The sequence below is a fragment of the Astyanax mexicanus genome, chromosome 15 (assembly GCF_023375975.1).
Source record: "Astyanax mexicanus isolate ESR-SI-001 chromosome 15, AstMex3_surface, whole genome shotgun sequence".
Lineage (NCBI taxonomy): Eukaryota > Metazoa > Chordata > Actinopteri > Characiformes > Acestrorhamphidae > Astyanax > Astyanax mexicanus.
This window is the reverse complement of record NC_064422.1, coordinates 34,828,470-34,853,348: the sequence shown is the minus strand read 5'-3', so window position 1 is coordinate 34,853,348 and position 24,879 is coordinate 34,828,470. Positions and strand designations below refer to the sequence as shown.

At 40.0% G+C, this 24,879-nt stretch overlaps 1 protein-coding gene across 11 annotated transcripts in view; it reads right to left on the bottom strand.

Annotated features, from left to right (window-relative positions):
* Positions 1-24,879, bottom strand: part of rbfox3a (RNA binding fox-1 homolog 3a) — a 726,874-nt gene that overhangs the window by 11,878 nt on the left and 690,117 nt on the right. For 7 of the 11 annotated variants that reach the window (XM_022669041.2, XM_022669037.2, XM_022669042.2 and 4 more), the window contains 6 exons: positions 23,657-23,710; positions 13,992-14,124; positions 13,379-13,418; positions 9,786-9,850; positions 5,341-5,419; positions 2,784-3,354 (listed from right to left, as the gene is read on the bottom strand). In XM_022669041.2, the coding sequence (XP_022524762.1) occupies positions 3,310-3,354; positions 5,341-5,419; positions 9,786-9,850; positions 13,379-13,418; positions 13,992-14,124; positions 23,657-23,710 (416 nt within the window). In that variant the 3' untranslated portion in view covers positions 2,784-3,309. Of the gene's footprint in view, positions 1-2,783; positions 3,355-5,340; positions 5,420-9,781; positions 9,851-13,378; positions 13,419-13,991; positions 14,125-23,656; positions 23,711-24,879 lie in introns of those variants that run through there. The other 4 variants (XM_049465004.1, XM_049465002.1, XM_022669040.2 and 1 more) reach the window with 3 other exon arrangements.

Sequence of the window (24,879 nt, the reverse complement as noted above, 5' to 3'; positions counted from 1 at the left end):
TATACATTTTTATAAATATGTATAGCCATGTTTATAATGCCTTATGAATGCATTATAATGTGTTATGAGTATGTTTATAGAGTCTTATAAGTTATAATCTCATCTTGAATAGAAAACAAATATCAGTAACACTTTCTATGAATGTCATCTCTATTAGACTCTATAACCACATTTATAACATATTATAATACATTCATATTCATGGAATTATAAACATGGCAATAAACAATTATGAAAAAGCATAACCCATTATAGCCATGTTTATTAAGCATTATAACTTTTAATCATAATACATTATAAGCTGCGCTTATAAAATGTATTTTAAAATAGTATGCAGTATATCTATCATTAATTATCTAGTCCTGCAATGAAAACCTGTCACTTTGTTACTTGTTACGTGGAGCGCACAAAGACCTGTTATAATACATTATAAGTATATGCAAGACAAGAATAATTCATCAGTGGTCAAAAATGTATATTTACAATTAGAACATTATACAGGGTGCGTTTTTAAGTTGGAAGCTTTTTTAGTCAAAATGCATTCTGCAAGCTGGGACTGAGTTTCTTGGTACTGACGAATAACATATTATAAACACAGCTATTAATGCATTATGATCTCAATTTCACAAGCCATGTATATAATGCCTTATGAATGCATTAGAATATGTTATAAGTATGTTTATAGTGCCTTATACACACAGAAATATCTTTGCAGAGACATTAGAACTAACAATGCTTTTCAGTATAAGAGCTAGATGTTTCTCAAACCCACTTAAATGACTTTGTTTACTTCTCTATAAGCGAACTGGGTTCAAATCTCAGTGGAAATCTAAACAATGTTACTGAAACATTAATAAGAAAGAATCAGAAAACGAGCACCAGTGTAAAATCACCCTCTGGCTGCACGAGGTTATTTGTGTGCAGTGTGACAGAGTTCATTGGCATGTATTTTACCTGAGAGGAGGTACACAGGTACACAAACACACACACACACACAGCATGTCTGATAATGCTCAATTGATCTTCTCAACCCCAAATTATTTGTCTTGTTCTCAGCCCTTTCCATCTTCCAGGAGCTCTTAAATCTCGGCTGTCTTATTAAGGGTTGTGGAAGCAGCTATACATTTTTGGCCTGCTAATAATGCTGAAGAAATATATGACTTTGGTGGGACACAGCAGGCACTTAAACAAGTAACTCAACAGCCGATCGATACCTGAACATGTAGTTCAGCAGCGCTGTGCGGCTCTCCGTCTCCCGGTCTTGTGTGGCTTGCGCAGCATGTGCAGCTTCTCGGGGGACGGCAGAGCCTCTTTGTTTCTCGTTTTAAACTTACTTGGCACTTTTGCCTGTTTTTTGAGCACTTTTATCTCCGTATTGTATTTCTGCATCTCATTGCAGGAGTGACCTTTAAGAAGAAGAGTGTGCCTTCTATTTACACAACAGCAATGAATATTTCAGCAGCGTGTTGCTCTGCTCTCGCTGTCATCACTTATGCTGCAGTGGGATTTCAAGATTTCATCAGCTAGAGGGTGCAATAGACCATGTAGTGGGAAACGCAGGCTCCCTTTTGATATTAATGCACTATGTTTATTTACAGAATGATATAAGAGCTGGAGATAATGGCCGTGATTAAGCGTGCACTCGTACTGGGAAGTCTCGCTCAGGGCACTTGATCATGAAAATAAGCTCTGTTTTCCTAAGAGAGAGAGAGAGGGAGAGGAAGGAGTTTATACTGCACATGCTCTTTTATTCTTTTGTTCTATTCAGTTACTGCTCTGTTTTTTATCCCGTTTTGGATAGTGGATTAATGGTAAAAGTTTATGTTTCTCAGGTTGTAGCGTTCAGGGATAACAGGAGCGGAACAAGCTGTTCTCAATAAAAAGGTCCGCAAAATATACGAGCTATCTGAAAAGATGATCTGCCTGCTTATTTCACAACAGTATCAAATTCTGTAGCATCAGTGTTCACAGGAAGTGCTGTTATTGCTGTTTTTCATTATATGGTAAATGAAAGAAAAAGCAAAAAAGAGAAATATTGAATGACTGTACTTATTGAACATTGTCAATAAGTATTTTTTTTGTTTGCTGTTTTGTTTCTCAGCTGAAATGTTTGATCATGTTGGGTCTGTAGCAATGGAATACTTTAGGAAATAGAGCAAAACACACAGAGAAGATAAATGCATAAACTCTTAAACACAGGAAGAATATTCCAAAACTATACACTTTAACAATCACATAGTCAGGACTTTATAATATTACACAGACATTTCCTCAGTGTGGATGAGAATTTAATACAAAATAAAACATAACTGACATGAGGACATCTTATTGGTCCCTCTGGAAGGTGAGGAGAGGGCTGTGGCAATGAGAATTTTAATACAAAACAAGAAAATGATAGATTTTCTTGCGACAGATCTGCATCTATATTCAGTGAGGATTCAGGAGTGAGGAGTCTACAATCTACAATTCCATAAGGGAAGAGATATTTGTCAGATTGTTCCTTTCCTTTTCTTTACTTTCCTTCAATTTTGTTTTTAACAGTTTACTGCCAACTTAGTAGAAAGCACCAAACTCTAAAGTTTGTAGCATAGAACTACCACATTATGTGCCATCATGTGCCATCATATTAGCATGTCTATAATCTTCTGCCTTTGTTTGTTAACTGATTTAGCTCCAATTCGACTCTACAGTGACAGTGGAGAAATACTGTATATATATATATATATATATATATATATATATATATATATATATATATATATATATATATATATATATATATATATATGTTAGCTTGTGGCTCGTGGCTCATGGTTTGCTTTCTTGCTTTATTCAAGCTGCTTAAAGCAATGCTATTCAGCTTAAGCATAATGCTTAAAACGCCACCGTGAGGTCCTCACTCTCGCTCACCCCCTTCCACCATAAATCAGCTGAGCTCATGCTCATAAATAAAAGGACAGACTAAATGAGAAAGCTCATTGGACAGCACCGCTCCTCCCTCCAAGCTGTCATTCAGCCCCTCCTCTCTCTCTCGGACCACACATTTTAATAGAACACAAAACAGATTCCAAATCAATACACCGATGACAGAAACATCAGAGGAAGTCATGAGAAAATCACACAGATGTTCTTTTTTTTATAAGAAGTTTGACTTTTAACCGAAAAGTCAGCGACTTGAAAGGGCGTTCAAGGTAGGGTCGGCGCAAACCCGGAAGCATTTTGTTCTATTTAGTTTTCCAGGGAAGGAGGTGGTGGGTTGTTTGATTTTTTGTTTGTTTTGTGTTTTGTCTGGGGATGGGTTTTCTGTCTTTAGTAGGGAGTGAAGCGACTGTACCCTCCTCTGTATAGGCTAGCCTGCAACATCAAAGATGAAAAAACAAAAATGTTCCAATCAGTGTAAAGTAGATTGAAGTTTGCTTGAAGTTTTCCTACAAAGTTCTTCCCTTTCTTCTTCCTCTTTTCACACCAAATCATCTGACGAAACCTCACCATGGCTCATCTGTGTGGCTGGATTTTGATTTTTCGTTTTTTTTTGGTTTTTTTTAGCTCAACTGGGTAACAACTAAAGCAGACCACCACTCTTTCATTCATTCTGTTTTACAGGCCAAACAACACTCTCTGCTAAAACACAGACAGCTAAGGCCTCTGATATTTTACGGGAAGCAACAAATGGTTCAAAGCAGCTGGAAAACAGGTGATTACAGAACTTTATCTTGGGCTTAGCAACTCTCTTGAAACCTAGAGAGCAAGAGTAAGAGAGAGCAAGAGAGAGCAAGAGGGAGGCGGGTTTCTTTAGAACCTCAATATAGCTGTCCTACCCAGAGGGTAGTCTGTCTCGTCCTCAGGTTTATTTGACCAGAGACATCCTATATTAATCACTTTCTCAGCACTCTGTTTTAGCCGGACTGCCGTAGTGCCCCGCTGCTCTGGTCCAGCGCAAAAAAAAAAAAGAAAGAGAAAACTTCAAAGGCTCCATCCCCAGCCTCTCCAAAACCAGCTCAGTGCAAAACACATGCGCCTTAAACGTGGCATGAATTCTGTTCTCTCAGAGAGCAGCCCAAACTAACTTTCTTTACCCTCTGAGGGACTCATTATTTAATTACTTTCTACTTGAGATCTGCTGATCAAATATGACTAAATTCTATTAATTTCCCTCGCAATGCAATTCAGTGGTGCTGTCCGTCGTGGGTTGGCTCCTTCAGCTGCTCCCAGTTTGCCCCGTGTGCCAATTCAAAGCCGCGAAGAGCCACAAAACGAGAGCCATGCATCTCCCTCCCTCTCCTCCCCCTCAAAAAAATAAAGATAGAAAGAAAAAAAAAAACACCAAAGGACAACTACATATTTTTGTCAGTCTGTCTCAGACTGACTGAGAAACTGTAGTCTTGAGAAAGGGAGGAGAATTTGGAGAAAAAAAGAAGAGGAAGAAGGAAGGGAAAAAGCAACACAGGCCACAGTTTTTATTAAGTAAATGAAGAGGGAAAAAAATGGTCTTAATTAATGAAAGCTTTTAGCTAGCAGCTGCACCGGGGAATAATACTGTTTTGAGAATCACACGCATGTCGGCTTGGTAAATTCCAGCCATTTGTCTTAGGCGGAGTGTTTGTCCAATAAGCCTCGTGGGCGGGGGGTGGGGAGGCGGAAGCGATGGAATCTTTTTTTTTTTCTTTTTTTTTTTCTTTGGTCTTCCTTGTTTTCTATCTCTCACGCCTCTGTAATCTCCCTCGGGACGCTGCTGCACGCGCTTGACGGTCGTTAATCTTTGGAAAAAGTCTCTACCCACAACCGGTAAGAAAATGAAGAACTAAAAAAAAAACTGAACCAAAAAAAAAAAAAAAAAAAATCATACCAAAAAATCTTCTTTAGTGCAGATAGGAGTTTTGGAATTTTTCATCTTTGATGTTAGCTGCAAAAGCTAGCTAAAAACAAACATTAACAGAACAACTATCCCCACAACAATTTAGTAAAATATGTTCAGACTGAAGTAATCAGGTTTCACTTTTCACAATGAAGGGACATTCAGACAGAACATCCTCTTTTTCATTTACAGAGAACGAACAGACCCAGTGTTCAATTAATCTAGACAAGATAAAAGAAGAAGACATACCTGAGAAGATACGCTCCAGTGCTCCATAACATCAACAATCACCCCAAACTTCATCCATCCAAGACTGTGTGTCTATTTTATTTTATTTTATTTTATTCTTTCTTATGGCCCAATTTTTTTTGCTATTCTCATGTTCAAGGGATCTCTGAATTTTGGATGTTGAAAGTTGAGGGTGCTTGCGTTCTTGCGCTCTGCTTTCTACAGTAAAGATTTCATGCTGTGCTACTCAAACTTACCATAGTGCCCACACTGTACGTGGCTGCAGGTCCAATCGTGTGGTGGTAGGGGTCCGCTGTTGCATAGACTCTGCCATAACTGCACAGAGAGAGAGGAGGAAAGATGGAAGAATCCTTTGAAACATTAAAGCTTCAGCTGGAATTCGGTGGACAGGCAGCAGCCACAGTTCATTTTAACTAGTTCCATTACCTCTATCTCTTTCTATATCTCGCTCTATGATGAAAATGCAATTGTCTGGTCGCTATAAACGTATGGTGTAAAGGTAAGAGTGCGGGAGACGGCGTGATTTGTGTTCAGCCATTGCTTTTCAGGTAGTGAAAGTAGTGAGCATTTTTATCTTTTTTTTTGAGGATGTGGTAAAAGTTATATTGATCTAAAAGGGGAGGAGGGGGGTTGTATGGAGGGAGAGAAGAAAGAGATAGAACAAGAGGAATAGAGAGGAACAGAGGGAGAAAAGAGATTACAGAGAGAAATTACAGAGAGGTTTAAAGACAACAGACACGCTGAATGAAAGGGGCTGACTGGAGCGAGGCTGGTAGAAAAGCGAGTCAGCGTACTTAAGGCACAGTTTCTCTGTGTGTGTGTGTGTATATGTGTTTGTGTATGTGTGTGTTTGTGTGTTTGTTTGCGTGCATATGGCTCTCTTCATTCTGTCCATGCTCCTCTGCCCTTCCCTTGTTTACCCAGCCTGCACTGGGGGTGGCTGTTTCTCCCACTCTTTTCATTGCTGGCGAATTGGAACTAATTCCTCCAAGATGGGCCTCACTTGTTCCCTTATTTATTTATTTACTCCCAACACTTCTCTTCTTCATTTGTTTACTTCTCTCCAAACACACACTTGCAAATGAGGGCCTGTGGGGAGCAGATAAGGCAGTGTGGGGCCCGGGCTAAGGGCACGGACTGAGAGAGGAGAAAAGAGGAGAGCGGAAGGGAAATCCTCTGCCCAGACACGGCTATTACACATGGAAATACTATCGGATCTGACCAGGTTTTTGTCATCCGGGATTATTACAACATCAAAGGTCAGGCCAGCATGAGAGAATGAGAGAATGAGAAAGCTGAGCGGAGGGGATTTGGACTGTCTGCGCCGGACCGCTCTGAGGAGTTCACCCGGGAATCCCCAGGACAGGTTGTTCAATATGGAGCACGGCCAGTCTGAACAAACATCTTAGCCATCAAAAAAAAAAAAAGCTCCAACAAAAGGTTGTTTATTTTGGCTTATGATTAAATACAAAAGACATCAATTCAGATAATGAATTAACTCAAAGCCAACAAGTGAAGCCTATTGTAAATAATGTAAAATGTGCAAAATGTGCAAAATTAAACATTCACTAGTGTTTAACTAGCTCTATAGAGTTCACTCTATCAGATTATCTCTATAAGATCCCATCAAAAAATAGCTCCAACAAAAGGCTGTTTATTTTAGCTTATGATTAAATACATAAGACATCAATTCCGATAATGAGTAACTCAAAGCCAACAGGTAAATCCTATTGTATATAATATAAAATGTGAAAAATGTGCAAAATTAAACATTCACTAGTGTTTATCTAGCTCTATAGAGTTCACTCCACTCATTGCCTGTAATATGAAATATATTTCTTTAAATTCATATGCACAGATGCACAAATACGTAAAACATCTTAGCCATCAATAAAAGCTCCAACAAAAGGCTGTTTATGTCAGCTTATGATTAAATACAACAGACATCAATTCACATAATAAATGAACTCAAAACCAACAGGTGAAGCCTATTGTAAATAATATAAAATGTGCAAAATAAAATACTCTTAGCAAAGTAAGATCAGATTGTCTCTATAAGATTGCCTGTAATATGATATATATTGCTTTAAACTCACATGCACAGATGCACAAATACACCTGATTTTGGCATCATATCATTTATTATTTAATATATCTTATTTTTTTTTATTTACTCACTATTGTAAACCACTGTCTGATGACATAGTCATTTTACTCTAGTAGAGCAGGACATTTAGCTAAAATTTGGCACTGTGCAAAATGTAGACTACATGATACTGTATGTACATTTAAAAAGTGTTATATATATATATATATATATATATATATATATATATATATATATATATATATATTCCCATCAACATATGATTATTGAATCAGTACATACCTACTTTGACATTTGTGAATGGATGTTCAGGAATGGATGGATGTTAGCTACCACAGTGTGCATGTTAGCACATTCTTAGTAGTCTTTTTAAAATTTGAAATATTGCAAAATTGACAGCTTTGAACATACAGTAAGCTATATACTGTGATTCTTTAAGCAAGACAATAAATTGTATTTTGTTTCTATACATTTTTTTAGAAAGCGTCCTATGCATGAAACCTGAGTAAAATCCTACTTTTTATGCAAACAAAAGAGTAAGACTAGGACCCTAGGACAAGTTTGTGCGATGAATTGATAATCTGGCTTCATAAGAAATTTAAATTTCAGATTTAATTTAAGTAAATAGATGTGTATAGATTTTTGTTGTGTCTGTTTGGACTGAGCTAACAGTGAGGAGGAGCCACCACTTCCCTGCTTCTATAAATATACAGACAGGCTAATAGTAAATTACAGGTCAATAATTAGATAAGAAGGGTAAGTATTGCTCTTTTGCTTCTTATAATATGAGTATCATATCTGTAGCTTACTTTGATCCTTGATTTATGAAATCTAGACTATCGCCATGTAGTCCAGAATTCACAGCCCACAAAGTGTTGCATCTTTGAAAACCGATACAGTATTGTAAAGCATAATATTGCAATATTTAAGTGTACTGATACAGTATATTCTTACATTCTGACAGAAGTGCAGTATGCTCATATTAACTTTTCATTAGTTCTGGTAATATTGTAAACCCTATTCGCAATGACCTGCTACACATCATGTATTAAACAAGTAAAAAGTCCATAGCTGAAGCTCTATTCAGCAGTAAAGAGAGAGAATGTAGAAATGTGAGCTGAGGAAAAGAGGGAAGAGAATAGGAAGAAAGAGTAAAGAGAGTGGGAGGAATGAGGGGGAGCTCGAGAAAAGGAGGCGGCTGAAATCACTGCAGCAGAATGTCAGTCTCTTCACCTGCTCTGATGTGGATCGGCGCTTGGCTCTGATAAATCTTACATTATCTACGCTCTTCAGGCTAGCGGGCAGGGCTGGGCCTTATCGCCACTGACACGCTCAATCTCGCCTAGATTAAACCAGCGCCAGCCCTGATCCAACCTGACAGGGTCCCCACAGGTCCCAGATAAATTACTGACAACCCAGCACCACCCTGCTCCTCAAACACACACACACACACACACAACCCAAACACACAGACACAAGGCCCTTGAGGCCTAAGATAAGTGGCTGAGGTTCAGAGAAGTAAACTCACTCAGGTGCAAGAGTACATACTTATCTGAGACATTAACACCCAGAGGTCTCGAGAGGTCGTGTCCGAGAGGTATTTTTCACAAATCTATTAGAAGATCATCAGTTATCTGCCTTTAATGAGACAGTCACTACTGGCCCTACTCGAAAAGCTGTTTTCCACTGGACAGTGCAGTATGGCACCGTATGTCATTCTATTTCATATCTACAACTATTTGAGTCTCTGTGTCCATTTTTTATTAGTAGTGTGATTTTCTGGAGTTTGTTTGATAGTGATTTTAGATTAGGAGTGTTTTCCATGCACAGACAATTCGGTTACTAATACAATTGACCAATTTGGTATGTCCCCAGTATATGCTTTTTACCGTGGCATAAAGGGCAATTACATTTGCCACTGGTACCACACTGGTTCAGTAAGATTCATTTGTCAATGTATAAATATATAGTATATACTGTATGAGCATGCATTTTACTGTAAATAATCCACATGGTGTAAATGCACCAAATCAGGCAATCAAATATCAAAAAACTTTGCTAATAATTGTATGTTTGTGATTGTCTGTGATTGATTCGTACAATACTACTTTATTCTAAGATGTATTAGCAAACATATCTATCTATTAAAAAAACCTCTGGAATATAATCAAGAGGAAGATGGATGATCACAAGCCATCAAACCAAGCTGAACTGCTTGAATTTTTGCACCAGGAGTGGCATAAATTATCCAAAAGCAATGTGTAAGACTGGTGGAGGAGAACACGCCAAGATGCATGAATAGAAACTGTGATTAAAAACCTGTGATTTGAACTCCTAAAACTTTATGAATATGAACTTGTCTTATTTTCTTATTTAAAGAATTATTTGAGGTCTGAAAGCTCTGCATCTTTTTTGTTATTTCAGCCATTTCTTATCTTCTGCAAATAAATGCTCTAAATCACAATATGTTTATTTAGAATTTGGGAGAAATGTTGTAATGACATTAAATAAATGCAACACCACCACAGGAAAGAGATGATACTGTATGAGATGATGCTGTGGTCTTACTCTTACCTGTCACTGTAAGCTGCTGCAGCTGCTGCGGCTGGCTGGGCATACCTGTACGCTGCATAGCCACCCTGTCAATCATATGGAGCAAAAACATTAGACACATAAAAAAAACAAGGAAGTGCAGAACCATTATATTTAGTCCTAAACCTAAAAATCTTTCTCACACTGGTTCATCACAAACCTTTTTAAAATGGTCTTTTACCGACCTAAAAAGGGTTTCACTAATGCTATGACTAAAGAATCGCTTGTCAGTATGGTATTAAATCATATTTTGCTAAGAGTGTTGTGTATGATGTACGCCCATAATTCTCATATAGTAAACTAGCAATGATGTACTGCACAAGACCTAAGGCTATTACTGAAGCACTGGCTCTCAAACGAATACAACAATAAAAAAAGTAAAGTTCTGTGAGTTCACACTTTGCTTAGTCGTTAGAACGGTTTCAAAGACAGTTTGATGGAATTAGCTCTGTAGACCTCAATAAGGTCACACATGGCTAACTTGGCAAAACTCGATGGTGAACCAAACAAGCCCATTTACCTGTCTACTCCGTGTGCAGTGATAGGAGCACTACCTGCTACGTTGCTGTCTGCAGCGCATCAATTCGATCAATCGGAATGGCAGCGCTGGGCGCCTATCGATCAGCATCTTAAGTGGGAATCTGGTATAAACATTTAAAACCAGTCAATGCTTGCTTACTGCGAACGAACCAAATGGAAGATTTGGCCGAGGCTATCGGAGGGCCTTTTAATTAATGTGGCCGGCCAATACGAATCCTTTGGCGCCGTGCCCGAGGGAGCTGTCCTGACACAGGAAATGTGCTCCACAGAAGCCAAAGCATGGCAGACACTAAATATTGCTTGTATAAGCACTAGATGACATCTGACAAAGCCATTAATTGCTCCGCATAAGCCTACTATTAATAGGCATGTTGTAAGCAGCATCAAATATCATTAGCCGAGATTGTTAGCCACCAAAGAGGATCAGTGATCCAGTTGGTGTCTGCTGATAACCACGCACCGAGAGGAAGCCGCGTGGACAAATGTAACACAAAGACGCCTCGCTCTAAAGCTCTGCGAATGGATTTACTTTATGGGACTAAGTGTCTTTAGTCGCTGAAGTGTTTATCTAAGTGTCTATTTAAACGAAACCGCTCCGCTCGTCCCATCTCCTCTTTGTTATTTCATTCGCTGACATCTCTTCTACATTGAGCAGTGGCACTGGCAGAGATTGTGCCAGGCTGAACATGGCCTCAGATACAAGACTGCGCACTAAATTATAAATGCTCTCATTCATTTTTCAGCCGTGGATTAATGTCCGATAGTACTCTGCTAAGATCAAATGTTTAGCTGCTGGAGAGCGAGGGAGAAAAAGAAAATCAGGTCACTGTAAGAACCCTGTATAGATTGTGCGAAAGTCTCCCTCTCTTTCACCAGCCCACTCAGACGCTATCAAAGTTTTCCAATTTTAAACTTGGGGCGTACAGCAGTTTTCTCACTCAGTTGCTATCAAAGTTTTTGACTTTACAGCTGCGCCGACCTGGGAGGTCTAAAAAGGAAATAGTGAGAATCTGCAGTGCAGCTTATTTTTGGTGGAGGACTACAATAACGGGGCGGCCCCTGGATTTGCAGCCAGGCAAGGGGTCCATGTTAAAGCAGCTCCAGTACAGATATACACCTGGCTGTGTGTCTGCAGTGTTTGTTCCAAATAAAAAAAACCTGCAGAGATGGGCATCATTGCTGTGTCTTGGCTGGTTTGCCCTCCTTCAGATCTGAAAGTTGAATTCATTTCCATTTTTCCTCTAGTGACATAATCCTGGGCAGGGAGGCATGCTCTCTCACTCCCTCTGATCACCTGACTGTCTAATACCTCCTGACACCCTGTCAGGAATAATAGTGCTTGGGCACGGGGCTGGCGTGCAATGCGAGGCCTTTTGGCTACATTTTAATATGAGCTGAGAGGAGAGGATAAAAATGCACTGCACAAAACAAAACAACACAAAAAAAACCTCCACTAAGCTAGTTTATCCAAAGCGATATGAATCATTCTTACAGAGAAATCAATCGGCTCTGGCAGCTCTACTTTTAATTTTATTATGCCTTATTGCTGACTCCTTCAGTCCTGCTTTGATTTTGGAACTTTAGCAGCTTATTCTGCTACAAAACAGTCAAGAAAATGAAACTGGATGCACCAAAAGGTTCTACTGCAGTATCAGGAGCCTGCAGAGGTAACTCAGGTAAGTGCTAGGCTATTTTAACGTCAGTTTGAGCAATTTCCATAAGGAGTCATTGAATCCAGTGTTGGAAACACATTATTTACATTGTATCATTGACTTCTGGTGAAAAAAAAATAACTAGTGCAACATATATTATGAAAAAACACATGATTATGTTAATAATGTGTTTCCAACATTGGAGTCAATGACAAACGATATTCATCAGATATAACCTCCATCTGGGAGATACACCATATGGTGAGTATAAGTATTGGGACACCACCTGCTATTCATTTTTGCTTCTGAAACAAAGGTATGAAGAATAGGCTTTCTACTAAATTGTGCCACATTGTTGTGAGGATTCAATGGCATTCAACAACAAGAGCATTGCTTTGGGATGTTGTTATATGATACACACACACTGACATTACTTCTGTTCACAATCACATGACACTGCACACGGCACTACCCGAAAGCCTGAATCACCTGAATATTGATTTCACCTGTTACACACACTATATATACAAGCTCACTTCACTTACTCCCCGCAGAGTATAGACATATTTTTCCCATTGTCTGTTTTATCTCTTTCATTCTGACCTTGTTTTTTGTATTTACAAATCCTAATTTTTGCCTGACCTCTGATACTGCCTTGCTGTGTATGACCTTTGGACTGTTTCTCGATTCTAATATGTTTACTCCCTCTTGCTGCTGTTTACCGGTCTTGACCATGCTCGCTTTAACTACTCTCTGAGCTCAACCCTTCTTAAACTGCATCTGCCCATGTCTGAGTCCTGACAAGCCATGACATTACTCTACACATCTATATTCAGCAGGTCACATTCTGTACCATTTCTAGATAATGTATCACACTAATCTGACATTTAATTTCTTAATTTCTTTATTTCTCCTCAGTTTCAAGTTAAATCCAGCCCAAACAGTACAGCCAAGAGATTTGCCCTAAAATGGGTACAGGTCACATGGGACTAAGCCTTGCGCAGTTGGATTATGTCACTATGGGATGGAACTGCATGTACAAGGGACCTTAACAAGGCTCTTAGTGGCCAGGAAAGGGCTGTCCTCATGGATTTCTGCAAGTCAACCCAAGTTGACCCTGGCCTTATGAAAGATTCAGCAGCAGCTGTTCTGGCAGAGCACGGAGATAAGAGAACAGCAGTGCTGGAGCTTCTCAAGGAGGCTACAGTTCTCCATTAACTCTCTTGGCATGGCACGCAAGGGTGCCATTCTACCAACGCTGGCATTACAGTGGCGAGAGGGCAGAACTACAGACATGGACAAATGTTCTTTGGCTTCTTGGCTCGCAACCTTTAGTCTACATTTCCAAATGCACCAATTAAAAATGTGAGGAAACACACTTACATAGATCTCGGCACCATAGAAGCCATCCTGGTAAACCACACTGGAAAAAAAAAACAAAGCAAAATAACAAAGCACAATGGATTAGTGTACAGCAGCTGGGTTCTATAGAAATTAGAATCATATACAGTAACTACTACTGGGTCTAGGTACTTATTCACCAGACAAAACAATGCACTGTTGACTGAGACGACGAGAAAAGGCTGGAGCAAATGAGAAATGATGGCCATTTTCGCATTGAAGAGTAATTTTATGCTCTGTTAGGAAATCCCTATTGTTTTCTGATGGCCTCTGCTCGGTTACAGGGCTGATGTGCCAGCAGGACTTTGTGGTTCAGTTCATCATTCGACTGTGACACAAATCAATTTAATTGTTCGTATCAGGGCAATTCGAGTTAACGGCATTGTGTCTGTAGCCGGGAATGGGCTTTTGATTATCTCAGACAGAACGGCTAGCACTAAAGTTAGCTCAGGGTGCGATAATAACCGAAGTTAGCGGCCAAAGCCAGGCTTTGCTCTAAGAAAAATATAGTCGGAGGGTAAACAAATAAATGTTGTGAATATTATCGTGTATATGTGATCTGAAATTGAAATGGAAAGTTTTAAGGCTAACTCACGCTCCATAAGCAGGGATTGGAGGGGGTGGAGGTGCGGCACGGAACGTGTTGTAGACTGCGCGACCCCGGCCCCTCAAGTGGGCGCCCCTGTACGCCACTGTTGCCCCTGTGGTTGGGTATGGGAAACCCGTCACTGCAGAGAGAGAAAGAGCGAGAGAGAGAAAAGAAAAGAAAGGGAAAGAAAATGAAAACATGAACCAGATTTGCCATGCACCATTGTGTTTGTTACAGTTATACACATTATATACATTTGTTCCAGTTCATTTTGATTTCACACTGCAGTTTGCAAAGATGATAATAGCCTGCATCTTCTTCCATAAATTGATTCAGAAAGTCTGACCCATCAAGAAAAATGCTTCCACACTGTTGATGGAACAGTATTTTTTGAGTGCATTTCCTAAGAACTTTGTTAACTCATACTTAAGATTGTTAATTAAAGACCCTTTCGTAACCCTTTCATAACTATTTCATGTGCTATGTGAACTCACTCGCAAATAAACGAGTAACCCGACCCAGTCGTTATTCTGAAAGTATATATGTATATAGCATTTTAATGTTTTAAAATTGATTGTAGGATTAATATAGTTACATTTGTTCTATTTATTTAGTCATATGAGTCTTTAGGTGTATTTTATCAATGCCTAAGTCCATCCATTTGTTATGTGAATTCCAAAATATGTATAATGATATTGATTACTACACATTTCTATTTTTCATATTTTTTGGGCAAAACAAAGAATAAATAATGCATATTTGGCAGTGTTGAATCGATGTTTGTGGTTCGATTGAGCGCAGTGTTTTAGAGGAGGAGTCAACAAAGATGTTCTTTGAACTGGTTAATTACTAGCTCTTTGGGAAACACTCGCAGAACTCGCTCGTTCTTTTCTTTCATCATGTGTTGTTTTGCTTGTTATTCACTTGCATTAATTGTTTTTGCGAAACCCACCCCTGGATTGTAATTTGCAGAAAAAAACAAAATCACACCTGCTATTTGGGTTTGAACCAAACTAAAAAATGTCCAAAAGTCCAGACCAATCAAAGCAGGTGTAAAAGCACCCTAAAAATAACATAACAGGATGAGAAATGAGAGGGGGAAGAAATGTTGCATTAACCGCCGCTATATCGAGCATTTAGCATTTTTAGCCAGCTGTTAACCAGAGTATGTTCAGACATAACACTCATAGCTGAACCAAAACAGCTCCCCTCTTATGTCAACTACTGTGCCATGTTGACACAACACATGTCAATGAAACAGTGCTTCGTCATTCAGACAGCGAAACAGGTCAGGGGTCATTCTTTAGGTCAACTGCAGGCTACGCAGACAGACATTTCCATACACTTAAAGGGAAATAAATTGTATTAGGTAGAGTGCTGGAAGGAGACTGAAAGGCATCCCTTAAACAGGGAAACCTCTGTGTTGTGTTCGTCTCTGAAACCTTGGGCAAGAAAAGTGTGTGTGTGTGTGTGTGTGTGTGTTTGGCTGCTCTCCCGCTCCAGCGGAGTGTGTGCGAGGCAGGGGAGGTGGTAGGCTGTTGTAGGTGAGACACAATGTGCTGGCACATGGGGCTGGAGGAGCAGATGGAGCGTATTGTTTTGAGGTGCAGTCACAGCCCGACACCATCGCTCATCTCACCCCGCACACACTCTACACACACACACCACCGCTGGGGCCGGGGTGGTCGAAAAGGGGACGAACCAGGGTCAACACTGGGGAGAAAGTGCAGGAAGGATATGGATCAGCAGGCTTGACTGTATTTAAAAGAAAGAATGAGGATGAAAGAGTAATGTCTAAGAAATGAAATAAAAGCAAAGAGATCATGGAATTAAGGATTTAAAGATGGATGAAAGATTCTGAACGAACCAGAACACACAACCTGGAGAGTGTGCACCATCCTGAGTGCTTCTTTAACCTTTAAGTGAGTGTGGCCTTCATGCACCAAGGGTAAGGTCATAATTACCCACGCTACTGTGCAGGCAGAACACTTGACGACATTGCACCCGGCCCATGTCTTCTCATTTATGCACCGACTCCGTCATGCTCTCCTCTCTGTCCCTGAGGACCTTGTCAATTATTTACTTTCCCAGACACAGCCGCCCATTCTCCCCTCTAAACTTTACCTCATTCATTAGCAACAGCCACCAAAGGCTTACCAACAGCGGACAGGAAATGTCAGTGCAACCTGACAGCAGATTAGAATACCTAATACCAATACCCATTAAATCATACTGTATAGGTGTCATTATTTCTATACATGTATGCAGCCATATATACTGTACATATATATATATATATATATATATATATATATATATATATCACTATTGTCACATAACAACCTCATGTCTCCAAAATAAGGGGCAAAAAAACTTTCAAAAGTCAATGCATAAGACTGCATTACTAATCACTTTACAGCACTTCTTTTGGTCCAATCAACTGTCAGAATTAAAATTAATTAAAATTAAAATGGGGATCAATCCTGTTTTATAACTGCATATATAGATATTCTCGAATAACAAAGCATTCTGAATGAAGATCTCCATTTAAATGGACATGTAGTCCAAGACTAGACTTAATCCTACTCTGTGGAACGTCTTTAAAACTAGTTTAAACATTTTTTTATTGCTAAAGCTTCTTAAAAATCATGTTGAATTTCTGGCCTAAGGTTTAACTGCTTGGTCACACAGCAAGGCAAGATATGCACCATCTGTACCTAAAACTTAAATTTAAGCTTTACTTCTTACTTTAATTCAACTCCAGCTACCAACTGGATACCTCCTGAAATAAAACCCCCAAAAAAGAGAGCAGAGCCAGACAGGGAGCATTGTTCTGCTGTGGGTAGGTGCGCAGTGGCCTTTTGTCTGATGTAAAAGAAAGACAGATGGCAGAAGGTAAGGAGTTTGCTCTTTCGTTTTGATATAGACTGGAGCTGTTGACATTTTAATTTGTCCCTCCTAAGCTATGGACGCCAGTGTTAATATGCCAAACAGCAGTGGTGTGTGATATATGCCAGACTACGGTCAATTTATCCAGAATTCCCTTCAAATGCGGCACTCTTATTTTGCCTTTGATTTTCTGTGTGCATTATGTGTGCTATGACGTACATAAATGTAATCTCATAATGAGCTATGGGTCTACATGCTGCACTGATTCAATAATAACCCATAAATCACCGCAGCCAGTTATGACACCCCATAAAGCCCATGCAACAGCAAAACTATACGTGTGCATAAATTGACTAATACCTCATATGCTGCTGTTATTTTAATGTGAGCGCTGGCAAGATTAAAAGCAGGAGCATGCGATGGTCCAGCACAGAGCCGTCTGTACACAAATATAAATCTATTTTCAGCCGAATGTATTAGAAAATAACATTAGGAAGGAAAGAAGTGATGGGATGCACTGCTGCTTTAGAAAAGCAGAGAAGGGGGCTTTTTTAGAAAAGGCAGTGGTTGTATACAGATTTTAGATAATAGTGGGCCTTTATGTATGTTATGCTGTTCTAATTTTAATGTCATAGTTTTCTTTGGAGGATTGTAATAGACATTATTATATGGTACATCTCTGGAACAAAATAAGAGACCACTTAAAATTGATGGGTTTCTTTGATTTTACTAAACTGAAAACCTCTGGAATATAATCAAGAGGAAGATGGATGATCACAAGCCATCAAACCAAACTGAACTACACCAAGAGTGGCATAAAGTTGTCCAAAAGCAGTGTGTAAGACTGGTGGAGGAGAACATTCCAAGATGCATGAAAACTGTGATTAAAAACCAAGGTTATTCTACCAACTATTGATTTCTAAACAATATTTTTATCCGGAATTTGCGAATTATCAGAGTTTAACCAAGGCTTGTTTGTGGGCGACAGAAGGATGGGACATCTCACATACAGTGACTAGTTTTGAAGATAATAATAACTTTAAAAAGGTAAGAGATCATATTTATAGGATGCTAGACTGAACTTCTGGTTATACCAGCAAAACCATCTTTTCAACACAACTTCTCTATAAGCATCGACTCTCTCTCTCTCTCTCACCGACAAAGGTTGCTAGGAACCTGGGTGTTCTGGTTGATGATCAACTCTCCTTCACGCACCATGTGGCCTCAGTTGCTCGGTCCTGCCGCTTTGCGCTCTATAACATCCGAAAAATTAGACCGTTCTTGACGCAACAGGCCACCCAACTCCTGGTGCAAGCGGTCGTCATCTCACGCCTCGACTACTGCAATGCCCTGCTAACTGGCCTCCCGGCCTGTGTAGTAAAACCACTCCAGATGATCCAGAATGCAGCAGCACGTCTGGTCTTCAACCAGCCAAAACGGGCACATGTCACCCCGCTGCTCATTGAGCTCCATTGGCTACCAGTTGATGTTCGCATCAAATTCAAAGCTCTTACAATCGCCTACAAGGTGATGACAGAACAGCTCCTTCCTACCTGCACTCGCTCCTGAAGGCTTACGCTACCTCCCGGCCGCTGCGCTCCTCCAGTGAACGTCGCCTCGCTTTGCCAAACACTCACACAAATCAATCCAGACTGTTCTCATACAGAGTTCCCCAATGGTGGAACAAACTACCTTCCACTACCAGATCAGGAGAATCTCTCACTATCTTTAAGAAACTCCTGAAGACAGAGCTCTTCAAAGAGCACTTACTCTCCTAACACCTCTAACACACTAACTACTTCTAACCTCATTTCCTTCTTCCTCTCCTTCACTCCTCTATCCTATTACTCCCCTTTGTCCTCCTTTTATCCCTATCCAAAGATGTTTTACCTTTAAACTTATTTTACATTGTACTTGACTATTGTAAGTCGCTTTGGACAAAAGCGTCTGCCAAATGTAATGTAATGTAATGTAATGTAATTAAGAGGAGGGTCCTCGGGCATGTTTCTCCTCTTAAAATGTTGTCATTTTCATTTTCAACAACACCAATAATCCACAGTGTCACATGTGAATACTAGGAAAATATCATAGAAGACACTACCACGCACAGTAGACAGCACAAAGGGCGGTAATAAATAAGATTGGTGGCATCTAGGGTAGAATTGCACTTTTGAACAGACAAGCAACTCATCCATATTCAACACATGAGGCCCCATAGACATCTTAGAGGTATGTGCTTCTATCGGACATGGCAAAAGTCATGAGACATTATACTAGTTCCTTTCCTGTACACTGACAGTTTGTAGTCAGTGTATTATTACCATCATGTATAACCTGCATAATGGAGAATCTATTATACTGTATATACTCCTTTAGTTAAGAATGGCTTTATAAAGAAACAAGAATCAGAACCTGAATGTCTTTCAATTTTAAGACTTGTATACTATCAGAGCTGTAACCAGCCACTGAATACAAATGGCCAATTTTGCACCAACTGTGGTCTGATTAAACGGCTGCTCAAATACATGCATGCATTTACACACACACTAACACACACACACACACGCACACACTGACAGAAGCTGTTGTGTGACAATATTACTCAGTAATAACAGATGAGGTCACTCCTGACAGTGTCTTTGCGGAGTTGGATCAGTTGGACGTGGCTGCGAGTCAAACACATGTCACCCTTCCCACTTGCAAATGTTTTAGCATCTATTTAAAAAGCAGAAAAAGGGGGCTCTATTAATATTTCCCTCCCATCTACTTTGCATTTTAATCTTATTTGTTGTGTTGGGGCTCAACATGCTGCCAAGCGCTGAATACATTGGCTGAGGACGCAGTCAATCAATCAATATTACATTTCCCCCATTGTCCTTCATGCATGTGCAGCCAGCGCAGGCTGACAGACTCAAAAAGACCTTAGATTATACAATTAAGTTCTCCAGGCTGGGGTCAGCAGCGGCTTAGTCTTTAGTCCTTAGTCCTCAGCCCTCTTAGCCCTTAACCCTGGGCTTAGTCCTGTACGATCTGCTTAGAGTCAGCTTGAGGAGAACTGGCAGGCAGTGAAAAGAGTTAAGAGAAGAGGAAAGAAAAAGGGAGGGAAATAGGCTTGGGTGGAATGTGAGACTGAAGAAAAATATCAGACTGCGATAGTTGTATTTCTATTTACCTGTGGATGCAGAAAAAATAAAATAAATAGTTTAGAAAGAGAGAGGTGGAGAGGAGAAGAAAGAGAGACAACAGGTTCAAATATCTGATATTGTGGGTGAAGAAAGTGGAAAGAGGGATGGTGGAATGAGAAAGAAATGAGGGAAGGGTTGGAGTAATAGCAGGATGGAGGGATTGGCTGGCTGCGGGAGGGAGAAGCCTGACTTCCCTGGAAGAGGTTAAAAGCAGGCAGTCAGCGGCCCTCATCCGTCATTCTCCTGAATGGGATTTGAGGACAATAAACCTGTAGCGCCAGGACGAATGGAGACGGAGTGCGCTGTCAGCACCGCACGATTTATGGTGCCCAATTTCGCTGATCTCCCACACAGAAACTAGGACTGATAAACAGTGATTAATCACCTTTACATCCGATTTCAGCCCCCCATCCCCCAAAGTATATTAAATGTAGCCATAATTATTCCACGAGAAATACATGAGCCACTTTTTCTTGGGGAGGGGAAAAAAGGCAGAGAGGAGGAAGTGTAAGCAAAGCGAAAGGGGAAAGATTCTGGACCTGAGGCTGGGCTTTTCTAGACGACTCCTTTTACAACCAGGGAAATCTATATCTTATTTCCATTTTTTAGCCTCTCCCCTGCCGTCCCCGGGGAGCAGAGGAGGCATATGGTGTCGTTTAGGCTTGGCAAACTTTAGTGGCGTGTTAAGACGACGTGAAAAATTAGCATCCAATAAATCAAGTGCACTGGCATCCCCAGCCAAGCCGCTGGAGTGGTGGACCACAGTAAATCTGATTTGATGGGATGTTTTGTGAAGGTGTGTGTTCAAAAGGGAGGGTGTATTTGGTATGTGTGTGTGTAGGTGTGTGTGCATGTGTGCAAGCGGAGATTCAAGCATATATTTGTGAGTTTGTATGTTTAAACTGGGAAAAGGGAAGTCTGCACACTTTCACATGCAGATTTTTATATATTTTCTGTAAGTCTGTGGATTTGGTAAATGCTTTCACATGACACAATCTAATAAAAGTGCAGTTTATTGAACATACAGGGCTATTTAAACAAGCAACAAACTCATTTAATTATTCAAATGCTTTTCTGAAATATACTTTGTTACTAAATAACCTCAAACATAACCTCACCTTTTTCATCCCATGATGATTTATGGCATGTGATGAATATTTTGAGCACAGTTATGAATATGAATAACTCCTGACTCCTGAATTCACCTGTTTATTACCAGGTTATGCACTTACATATTGCTCTCAGCAAACTGGTTGTGTTTTTTTAGGGTTGTGTATTCTGTTTCTGAGCCCTATTTTACACACATCATATCTAAGCATGTTTTGTAAGCATGTTTAATAAACATTTAACCTCATGCTGTGCATATTATATTACGCTACTATAGTAGTGCAGCATGGCTAATGTAGTGACTAACCATGTGTTCTACTATAATAACCATATTACAGAAAAGTACAGCAGGGAGTAGTTTTTACAGAATGTATGTTTAGTGTATTTTATGTTCACTGTTCTCTCGCTTACAAGTGATACAGTAACTTGAGTCTAAATATGATTTTCATACAAGTTTAATGAACGTAATTTCCCACATTATGCATACTATATTATACAGACATTGTATAATACAGTGTAATGCATACAAACTGCAGCTAGCTGAAATGGCACACCAGTCCCAATTCACCATACAGTAGCACTATAGTAAGTACCCTATGCGTATGCTTGTGTGAGCAGATGAGGGTGGGAGTGGAGTTTTGAGTAATAATGATGTGTAACTGATTGTGTGATCATGTATCAGCAGGGGTGTCACGCTGAACCAGTAGAGAGAAAGCACTTGGAGGAGGTAGAAGAAAAAAGAGATAGTGGGAGGGGGAGGGAGGGCAGAAAGAAAGAGAGAGAGAGAGTGAGAGGATGGAGGGAGGGAGTGGGGCGAGGGAGAAGGACTGAAATGAAAATGATAAATGACTGCTTTCTGTCACAGACGGTTATTTAGAGGTTCGCTGTAAAGCTGTCCTGGAATGAACAGATTTTAGTCTAATGAGCAAAAAGGCAGGCCGTTAAAGTGGTGCGATGTGCTCAGCACTTCTTCCAAATGAAATAATACCATTTCCCCCTCATTAGGATGCAAAGGATCCAAAGAGCACACAGCAATAAAGAAATCAAGAGAGTGGAAGAGGGTGGAAAAACAAAACAAAACAGCAATATGACAAAAATGTCAACACTCTTCATTTACCTAAACTGACAAAGTTCTTAAAGGACAGTAAGTAAACAACGCAGGCCTTGTTTTCTTCTCGTCAGCTAGTTAGCGGCTAAAAGAAACAGCACAGCAAGAGCCTGTAGACCTTGTTGAAATGAACATGGCAGCAGGTAGCACACTGAGGGATCAGCTTTGCTGTAGGGCTATTTAAAAAAAGAATACCTTGTACTTTGTGTGAATAACACTTTCATTGGCTTTTCATTTTTGGCTGAACTACTCCAACAGCTACACTCACTACAGAAGAACTCAACTGACTGGAATAAAACCTGGGGGGTAGTCATGCCAGACTGTCATGGAGTGACTCAGACTGGAAGTGGATCATCTTCAAAGTTGAATCCTGCTTTTGAGTTTCGGTGGAGACAACTAACGTATATTTAACTAACATGTAGAGGCCAATTGCAGGTCAAGATTTGGTGTGTCATGGTGTGTATGGGCGAGGTGGGGATATAGAGAATTGTTGGTACCACTTTAAAATAAGACTACCTTTATAAAGGGTTTATGAATGGTTTACAATTAGTTTATTAATGGTTACTAATTAGGTTGTAAATGCCTTAAAAATCATTAATAATCAGTTATAACACATACGTAGAAAGGGCAACAATGACCTGTTGTTTGACAAATAGTGAACCTACAGCCATCTATACTGTTGCCCTTTCTACGTATGTGTTATAGCTGATTTTTAATGATTTTTAGGCCATTTACAGCCTAATTAGTAATCATTAATTAACTAATTGTAAACCATTTATAAACCCTTTGTAACAGTAGTCTTATTTTAAAGTGGTACAAATTTTTTGTACAATGCCAGACCTCCTTAGGTCCTGCTTTAAAAGCTTTACATTGATACAGTCCTGAAAACAGTGACTCGTTATTCCAGCAGGAGAATGCTTGTACACATACTGCTGCCAACTAAAGAGCTTGACTTGATGACACAGGTACTAGGCCATGACCAGCTGGTTCGACAGACCTATCTCTGATTGAAAATGTGCAGGATGCTATTGGACGCACCATCAACACTCAACCTCAAAATCGTCAGAAAGAAGGAAGAGGGAATACTTGAAGGAAGAAGGAATATTAATGGGGCACCATTAGGTACCTCTACAATTGCATGCAGAGACATCTGGCATGCTATGCTGCGTTAAACATGTGTATAATTGTTGTGCCATCCTTTATCTTCCTTCCGAATAGCATTGCAATCTGACACTTCCCTCTTTATGCAACATTTTTTGATGAATTCTCATTGTTTTTCATGTCATTTTTGAATTGTATATCTTTAAGATATAAAACATGGCCAGGATTTTCACAGAATACTATAATAATACTATAAGACACCCAAATGCAATGCAGTTTACCTGCATAAAATTCAGGACCATAGACAGCTCCCACCACTGGGTTCAGCTTCCAGCCTACAGAGAACACATAAGGGAGGAGACAATTAGCATTTAGTGCTTTAATATATCTCAACCTATGAAGAGTGTGCTTTGATAGAACTTTCCTTTTTTTAGTAGAAAACCAAGTGGGGTCAGGAAGGCAGTGGGGGATAATATTCCAAAATAGGAAAAAGACATATGGATTTGTAAAGATAAAGGAATAAAGGAAGGGGCGAGGCATGGGGAAGAGGAGGAGGAGGAGAAGGGATTAGATGATATGACTGAAGAATATTGAAGTCAACATTAAGTTAGGGAAGAGCATTTGGAGGAGGCTGCCTCGGAGTAGTGGAGAGGGAGAGAGTGTGAGAGAATGAAAGACAGAAGACAGAAGAGAGAAAGAGACAGAGAGAGAGAGAGAGAGAGAGGGAGGGATTGGAGGGGAGAGCGAGCAAGAAAGAGGGGGTGGAGAGTGGAGAAGTGAGTGCTGTCCGGCGCACTGTCAGTGATGGATGGGGGCTGTAAAATGGCCTCCTCTCTCTCTCCTGATTGGTTGACTTGAGCAGTGCTGGGGGGTCTGTGCTGCTTTCATTGTCTGTCTCTCATCCCTCCCTCTCATTCTCTCTCTCTCTCTCTCTCTTCTCCGGTCTGGAGGAATGAGTTTCAGTGAGGTGCAGCAGGCTCTGTAAACGGGCCTGTGAGGAGTGACCCTTAGCTTTTCCACACGGTCTATTTGCTAAAGTCATTGCACCTAAATTTGATAAGTGGGAAAGCGGCAGTGGCTTAAACTTGGCCAGTGGCTCTATGTGGTTCCAGCATGCACATAAAATGGAGGCATATAGAGTCACTATATGGGCATTAGATTCAAAACCAGCCCCTATGTAGTTGTTTTAGGTGGTCAAACTAGATCCTGAGGTTTGTATTTATTAGTATCTAAGCCTGAACTATCTATACTGTTGATTCTACTCTCTACTAGCTAATGGTATTCTCAAAGTATACAGTGCAGCACCTTTGGGAGTCTGTAAAATGCCCTAAATATAAATGCAAATAAGCAAAAGTAGTAAAACACCTCTACTGTTTGTAGGACCCTTTCTACTTGATTTTGAAGCATCTAATTGCACTGAAGATCTAATTGCACTAATTGAAGGTGAGGTCAGAATATTGGAAGATCACCACCCCAGCAAATCCTCAACTCATCCCAAAGGTAA